Source organism: Sinocyclocheilus anshuiensis, unplaced genomic scaffold (genome assembly GCF_001515605.1).
Source record: "Sinocyclocheilus anshuiensis isolate Anshui unplaced genomic scaffold, SAMN03320099.WGS_v1.1 scaffold328, whole genome shotgun sequence".
NCBI lineage: Eukaryota > Metazoa > Chordata > Actinopteri > Cypriniformes > Cyprinidae > Sinocyclocheilus > Sinocyclocheilus anshuiensis.
In genome coordinates this window covers 1,900,463-1,909,181 of record NW_015558621.1, presented here as the reverse complement: position 1 = coordinate 1,909,181, position 8,719 = coordinate 1,900,463, and the positions used below count along the sequence as shown (strand labels likewise).

Below are 8,719 nucleotides of genomic sequence, written 5' to 3'. Positions count from 1 at the left end.
AACTTTTATAAAGAATATCTCTTTGGGTTTGAGACTTTAGTCTTTGCAACTTTACAGATCTTTTCTATGCACGAACAGCTTGTAACACTCCAAAGAGAAAGGAAAATTTGAAATTGCATCATATGACCCCTTTAATTGGAAATGCCAAATCCTCTTAATATTGCCAATAACTGATGTTTTGACAATATCCCTGACTATCGTCAATACAAAATCATTGTCTTTCGACAATTGTCTACGCCACTGGGCAGACAGCACGTTGCCTGTTACATCGTTTGTTCTGCCTTGTTGAGCGCAGTGGCACTGAGAACATTATATTTCACACACTTTAAGCTCTTTTATTTTCCAAATTTAATAGGATTAGTCCAGCGAATCGTTCAGTTTGTAATGCGTCCAAGATGCTTCAAGAGACCTCCCTGCAAAGCTACCTGAAAAACTATGCGCAAGTGCATCTAAGGCAAAAACTGCTTTAAACACAAACTTGGTCACACCAAATGTTGATTTAATTTAGTTAATAGAAGTTAATTGATCAAGAAAATCTATTTGTGGCATTATTTTTGACAGCATCCTCATTTTTTTACAGCATTTTTACACAAGTACCTAAAACTTTTAACAGTTCTGTAGCTTTGCTTTCTTGAAGCATCTTGGAGATGTTGCCAAAGTTCTTCTGGATTTAGTCTGTCTCAGTTTGTTCTGTTTCTTCATGTCATTCCAGACAGACTGGATGATGATCAGATCAGATCTCTGTGTGGAGCACTAGCTGTTGTCAGACTCCTTGTGCAAACAAAAATCTCACTGGATTATTACAATTAATGGCAAAATGAATGTTTGGAAATGTAAAATGATATTTCCTATTGACACACTACAGCAAAAGATAGAAAACTATGTAAACTACATATAATATTAATATTAAATATATATATGAAATTAGATTAAATCTTATATATACACTGCTATTTTATTTTATTTTATAATTTTTTTATATTACAGAATATTTATAAACACAAATTAGCATCAATTTCTTCAAATTTTATGTAAAACCAGCAAGTAAAAATCTGACATTTTCTTGCAGATTTTTGTTGTCATCAACACCACATAGAGAAGTTGTTAAAAAATGTATAGAAGTAATACATTATTTAATAAAAATAACATATAATTTATTTATTTTTATTATTAATTTAAGCAGTTTTAGTTTTTTTTTTAATAAAGAGCTTGAGTGGACAAACAAATTTATTAATTAGGGTATTATGAGCTTTCCCATGGAAACTAATCATTTATGAAACTAAAGATGTGACAACATAGTTGTCATTTTAAACAAAACATAGTAATATGGTAATTCAGACATGACCTAAAAGCAGCATTTTTGTTAATATTAAAATTAATTTTATTTAATTAAGGAATGAAAGAAAAATAAACTCTGTTCAGTAGTTGTTTACCACTTTGTAGGAAAGTAAGGATGAATTTATCAGTTACTGGCTTTTTTGCCCATCAGCATTTGTTTTCAGTGAGTATTTAACAAATCTCGGAAGGAGCAGGTGTTAAAGGGGTCATATGATGTTGCTAAAAAGAACATTATTTTGTGTATTTGATGTAATGAAATGTGTTTATGCGGTTTAACCAAATAGCGCGTTTCAAAATTAAGTTATTTTATCGGCGAATCGGTTTTGAAAATGACCGATACTGATAATCATAAAAATGCTTAATATCGGTGCCGATAATCGGTCGACCCCTACACTTAACCACTGATTTCTAGTTGTCTCCTCTTTTGGAAGGCCAAACAAAGTAGTTTCGCTTTCAGGCCGTTCCCACATCGTGACGTAGACATGTGGGGGCGTGTTAGAACGAGCCGTTTTAGGTAGGCGTGGTTGACTCTTACCTTTTATAAAGAATATCTCTTTGGATTTGAGACTTTAGTCTTTGTAACTTTACAGATCTTCTTTATGCACCAAGAGATTGTAACACTTCAAAGAGAAAGGAAAAATTGAAATCGCATCATATGACCCCTTTAAAAACACACTTTACAATGACTGGATTAAAACAAGATGAATAGGTTCCTCGTTGTGGTTTCAAAGCCGGTCAATGAAATGCAGAAATCGTGACAATGTTTCCAGTCTGGCTCCATAAGGGCAATATTTCTTCTTGAGGCAAGTGTAATTTATTGATAGGTGGGCTACTCCCCACAGTCTCAAATGGAAATAAATCATATAAACTGTTCGGGCCAGCAGCGTGTAGACTAACTGACTAGCCTCTGCTGGCTAAATTTATCTCTGTAATCAAATATGGTCTCCCTCAGGTGACATTGAGCAGGAAATTCAGCGAGACCAAAGAAATATGGAAGTAAAAGTGGTCTACATCAAATTACTTTGTTGTTTGGCATGGCTCCAATATTTAAGTGTAGATCTATTCTCCTGATGCACATGCTGCAGTTGACTTATCCTTTTCATTTCGCAGCCACGATTCAGGCCTTCCGCCTTTAAACCGGTCACCCCAAAAAACTTCAGTTCAATGCAGAACCTCTACCCCTCCAAGTCAGAGGAGGTAGAGAGCGGCTTAACCAACGTCATGCATCCGTCCTATGCCAAAGCAGCATCCAAATCGCTGTCCACCTCTTCCTCGTCCTCCTCCCCTTCACGGCCAGGCGCGAGTGTCAGCAAAGGCGTGCTAGCAGCAGCCCGGGGCCTCAGCCAGGAAGAGGAGAACACATCCGACTCGGGGCACAATTCCATGTACAGCCTGCCGCCTTATCGGCCGCCGTTCCACCCTCACTTGGGACAAATCAGTGCCTCTATGGGTCACATCAACCACATAGGCTCACTAGATCGCACCTCGCTTGGCTCCAAGGGAGCCGCTTCCACGGTCACAGACGTGTCCTGTCACAGTATGGCTACGCTGAACCGCCTGCAGTGCTATGGAAGCGAGGCCCCGCCACCCTACGAGCTGTCGCACTCTCTGGAGGATGTGGTGAGGGACCTGGAGGACCGTCTGCAGGAAAAAGAGAACGAGCTACGTCAGATGAGGAGGAACCTGGATGAAAGCGAAGACGCTGTTGCACAGGTCAGCATCTTTAAGATTGATTTTTTTTTCATGTTTTTAATATCTCTTATGTTCAACAATGCTGCATATATTTAATAATATTGTGAAATATTATTATAAAAATAAATATTTCACAATATAACGTAAATATATGCTTATGATAAATTCATATTAATAATAATAATAACTGTGCTAGTTTTCATAATATATTATACAATATATATGTAATTTATGTATATATATATATTTTTTTTTTTTTTTTTTGTCAGTTTGTCTCACCAGGGCTGCATTTATTTGATAAAAAATTACAGTAAAAACAGTAATATTGTGAAAAAATATTACATTTTAAAATAACAGTTTTCTATTTGAATATATTTTAAAATGTAATTTATTCCTGTGATGGAAAAGCTCAGTGAACAACGGCTCTGTGTAGTTAATGCTGCTCAATGTGAAAGCCCGCAGGTGATGGAGATTTACCGCTGATTACAGAACCGGCATTTTGACAAGATGCGCATTAAATATCGCATGCGATTTATCGTGCAGCCCTATTATTAATGTAGAGAACAGTTGTGCTGCATATTATTTTTGTGGAAAAAATAACACATTTCTTCCAGGAATAAAGTTCAAAAGAACAGCATTTATTTTAATTAGATATATTTTGTAACATGGTTAAATAATATATATTTGTCTTCACTTCCACTTTTGATCAATTTAATGCATATTTTCTGAATAAAAGTATTCATTTCTTTAAAAAAAATAGGTTTAATATATATATAAAAAAAAATTAAAAAAAGGTTGATACCTTATAAAACAATATATTTAAATAATTTTAAACATAGGCCATAAACAAATACTACAACTAAAAAAAAAAAAGAAGTAAATACGCTGAAAAAATAAGCAAACCTGAAAATACTGAAAAGCATTACATTACCATTATTACAAAATAAAAACTATAATAAAATTTAAAACTGTGTGTGTGTCCTCCTGTAGGTTTTTGAAGAGAAGCAGCGTCTCTGGGAGAAGGAAGTGACAGAACTGAAACACCTGTACAACGTCAAACTGCGGCAGGTATCCCAGCAGTCCCAGCGTTCACAAAGAAACCTGCAGCTGCAGCTGTATAAGGCACAGCAGGAACGCAACCGGCTGCAGGAGGAGCTGGATTCTGTCAGGCTGGAGTGCCAGACCCTGAGAAGTCAAAGCCCAGCAGCACAAAGCCAAAGCATTAATCCCCAGCTGGAAGAGACCCAATGGGAGGTATGCATTAAGTCAGAGCTATCTGTCCAAAGCTCTGGGGATTTCAGAAAAGTTTGCAAGAGATAAAAGAAAGAAATAGATTTTAGTTGCAAGATAAACGTATCATGTATACTTGTTAGTTTGTTCACACTGAACACAAATCTAAATGGCTATGTTTACATGCAACCAAATAATCCATTTGTAATCGGATTGGCGGCTCAATCGGACTGAAAAACCTTCATGTAAACACCTTAATTGATCCGATTGAGCTCTTAAGGATTGAAGGGGGTGGTTTATTCCTTTTCTAATACGACTGAGAGTGCATGTAAACACTCGATCGGATTGAACCCCGAAACTGAAAGAACTGCACATGTGCAATGACGCAGAAAGAGCATAATGACGTATGACACGCAGAACAAGCGGTTCTTCCTTTTGAATAAAGTGTTGTGTAAATGCATGTCCTGTCATTATAAAACTCTCTTTTACTGTGTGATAAATATGAGCAGCACAGCACAGCGGTTTATATATATATTTATCCATAAATTTATAAATATTAATTCTGATGTTAAAAACAAATAAATAAACCGTGTAGGAGAGTGGTTATTGGAAGTATTTATTTAGTAATCGGCGCTAAAACGTCATCTGTACGGAACATCGTTGTGTACGGAACATAGTTAAGGCCCCGTTCACACCAAGCACGATAACGATAAAGATATAGTTCTAAAAATAAAACACTGACAGCCAATCAGAATCCATCCTGCTGTAACAAGCTCAAGAATTTAAAGTGGCAGACGAGCGTGCGCTTAGAATAAACAGACGATATCGTTCGCTGGTGTGGATGCTAATATCGTTATCTTTATAGTTATCGTTATTGGTGTGAACGGGGCTTAAGTCTACGTTACCCGAAAAATTCCCATACGACTGACTTCATCTTTTTCGACGGGACGACACGTAAAAAAACTGCGCATACCGCAGGAACGGTATAACAGGAAATTTTTGTGGTTTTGAAACCGTGACTTGTCCAAACCGAGGTATACCTTGAAACCGGTTATCGTCCCATGCCTATCAGTGTGCGCATGTAAAAGAAAATCAATTCCGATTTGAAGCTTGTGACATATAAACACGCACATCAACCCGATCACTTTATTTAGCGTTCATGTAAACACTACATTCTGATTCATCAATCGGAATGAATTCAGTCCGATTGAACCAAAAATTGTGCATGTAAACGTAGCCACTGAGATGTTTAAGGCTGACTGTCCACACTGTCATTTTGCAAGTAATAAGAGCCACTTGTTCAAACAGTTTAGTCACTATTCGATATGTCAGTTGCCATAGTAATGACTTGAAGACAAAAAAGAGACAAAGACAAAAAAGGAATTAAAAAGTATATATCATTGTACAGAGAAAATGGAAATTACAGATTTTTTTCCTTTGAGATTTTATGGAAATCTCGCCACAGGCATCCAAAACCACTGAATTGTTTACTGACTACATAGAGAGAAAAAAATAGATAAATATATTTATATATTTTATAGAAGCAGATGGAAGTGAATTGACACGTTGTATATATAATTAAATATACAAATATAATATTAAATGAAATGACCCGTATATATATATATATATATATATACACACACACACACATATATATATATATATATATTAAATAAAATCAAGTCTCATATTAAACTAATTTTTATAATTAATTCTATATATTTATTATATTAAATTAATCTAATTTTATACATTAGAATTTAACTGTTAAATCTGTGTGTGTGTGCGTGTACACATATATTATTTATAAAAAATAATTTTAATCAGATTTCAAACCACATATGAATGTGGTTCAGATCAGATTTCATATGTTTTCTTTTCACTTTTCAGACTGTACAAATAACTAAATGGTTTTAAATCAGAAATGACAAAAAAAATTGTTTGGGAAAAAAAAGATTTAGTTGCCTGTCTGAACAAACCCATGTGAGCCTTTCATAATTAAAACAAAGGACAGCAACCATCCTAGACAGCCTTGTTATGAACAATCTTTTCAAATCGTATTTTGTGTATTGTGTAAGCTGTAATAAATTACTAAATTGTATTTCTCTGATAGGTTTGCCAAAAGTCTGGAGAAATCTCTTTACTGAAGCAACAGTTTCGGGACTCTCAGGCAGAGGTTACACAGAAGCTGAGTGAAATCTTCCTCTTAAAGACTCAGCTGCATGAGGCACGCAATCAGATCCGGAGCAAGGACAGTCAGATCGACATGCTACAGATGGCCCTACAGGGTGCCCGGCGGAAATGCCCCTTGCCTACTTTCGAGGAGCATCGAGCAGATGCGGGTGAGACTGGAGGAGCCAGTGCTACGGAGGAGCGTCTCAGAGCTGAACTGCTGCTGGAAAGGCGGCAGAACGAGGCACAGGCTTCAGCTTTTGAAATTGAGAGGAGCACGTGGCAGAATGAGAAGGAAAAGGTGATACGCTACCAGAAGGAACTGCAGGCCAGTTACCTGGAGATGTACCACAAGAATGAGGCCTTAGAGAGAGAACTGGCAATGCTGAGAGGGGACAGGGCAAGAGTTGAAGAGGTGGGGTCAGGGGGTAGAGATGAGGGCGGGGCTTTACAAGAAGCGAAGCTGCACACTGGTCTGCCCTGGATAGAGAGGATTGAGTCCTCTGAAATTTGACTTTGCAAATGTTCTTTGGCATCGGAGATTAGATTGATGCCAACAGCTCTGGCTCCTTAACCCAAGACAATGTTTTAAACCGAATAAATAAACTAAACTATATAAGTTTGACCAAAAAGTGTACCAAACAGAGGAGCAAGCTGAATAATATGGGTTGTTTTGTATCACAGAAGGGATTTTGCTTTGATAAATTTGAATCATCAAAACAGTGACTCATCCCAAATTTTATTTTAGACGTATTTGATTTTGGATTCTAAAACAGTCACAATGAGTGTTCTAGCCCCATTTTCTTTCATTGATTCTATAGTATATTTGTGCTTTAGGTACTGAATATTGCTCAAGGTCATCACAACAGTTCCAGTGGATGATAAATCACAAATCCCAACATCATATTTTTTATGCTGCCATTCTTTAAAGACTGAAATCAGAAGTGTGCATTCCCTAAAACGCATGTTGCACTTTAAAAGCACACAACTTAGAAGTTGTCCTTTGCATTAGAAAAAAAATATGTAAACAGCAGATCCATATAGAAGCATTTGTGCTACTATGTGTATTGTTGTGCTCTGGTGGGCTTTTCTGTTCTTTTGACCCAAGATGTGTATAGCTGCATGAATGTGAAATTAAAATTCTGGAAAGTTTGAAGCCAGTGTGTGCATAAAACTGTTGAAAAGTCATTGATGTAAGGGTAACGTTAGATCCCACGTTATTATATCTTAATATAGCAAACTATACTGTGATTTGTTAAAAACTACTGAATTTCATCTTTTGTTTCATGTATTAATTGTATAGATTTGTACTATACATGTATGGTGTTCTTTACCTCAAAGTTGCATAAACCTTGCCATTTTCCCTTACGTTGACTGAAGGATATTTCCCTTGTTCTGTAAAAACAGCTCTATAATGTGTCTTCCAGTTAGTGCAAAATAAAAGTTTCAAATGTGTCTTCCAATTAGTGCTTTCTTTCACATACACTATATTTTATTATATGTTAATAAAGTATCTAACTTTATTTATAACCTTATTAAAGGGGTCATATGATGCGATTTCGAGTTGTCCTTTCTCTTTGGAGTGTTACAAGCTGTTCGTGAATAGATAAGATCCCTAAAGTTGCAAAGACTAAAGTCTCAAAACCAAAGAGATATTCTTTATCAAAGTTAAGACTCTGCCACGCCCCCCTAAAACGGCTCGTTCTAACACGCCCCCACATATCTACCTCACTATGTGAAAATATTTGCATAATGCCTCCCAAATGTTCACGCAAAGAAACAAGACGTGGTTTCAGTAACTGCAGTTAGTGTTGAAGCTTGAAAAATAATGTGTTTTTTGAACATTAAAGCATGTCAACATATTCTGTTACACCAAATACACAAAATAATGATCTTTAAAAAAGCATCATATGACCCCTTTAAGTGTAGGCTATTTATTGGGCTGGACTCCAGGCCATATAATATATATCTATTATATAGTTATACATTAGGCTATATAGCCTCATAAAAACGATTACTTTACTTTTATGATCTGATTTGGCTGTAAATCTGTAAAACTATTATAGGGAACGCATTTAAACATCTAATAAACTACGCAGTTTTAGAACTTCTGCAGAATTAGACACGCCCCTCTTTCTACAAACCCGCGGCTTTGGCGTAACCAAGGTATTTTTACCTGTCAGCGAAGCTTCGCGAGCGATTTAAACTTTTGAAGTTTCCTCCAGCGATGAAAAGTTTAACCGATGTTCACTCTCGTTCACTCTTGTTTGGTTTTGTCAGTTTT

General features: G+C 36.2%; 1 protein-coding gene across 1 annotated transcript in view; it reads left to right on the top strand.

Annotated features, from left to right (window-relative positions):
- LOC107680605 (NEDD4-binding protein 3 homolog) overlaps positions 1 to 7,884 on the top strand; it is a 28,323-nt gene extending 20,439 nt beyond the window's left edge. The window contains exons 3-5 of the mRNA XM_016476549.1: positions 2,449 to 3,051; positions 4,021 to 4,284; positions 6,377 to 7,884. Coding sequence (XP_016332035.1) covers positions 2,449 to 3,051; positions 4,021 to 4,284; positions 6,377 to 6,949 — 1,440 coding nt within the window. The 3' untranslated portion in view covers positions 6,950 to 7,884. The remainder of the gene's footprint in view (positions 1 to 2,448; positions 3,052 to 4,020; positions 4,285 to 6,376) is intronic.
- Positions 7,885 to 8,719: the final 835 nt, after the last annotated feature.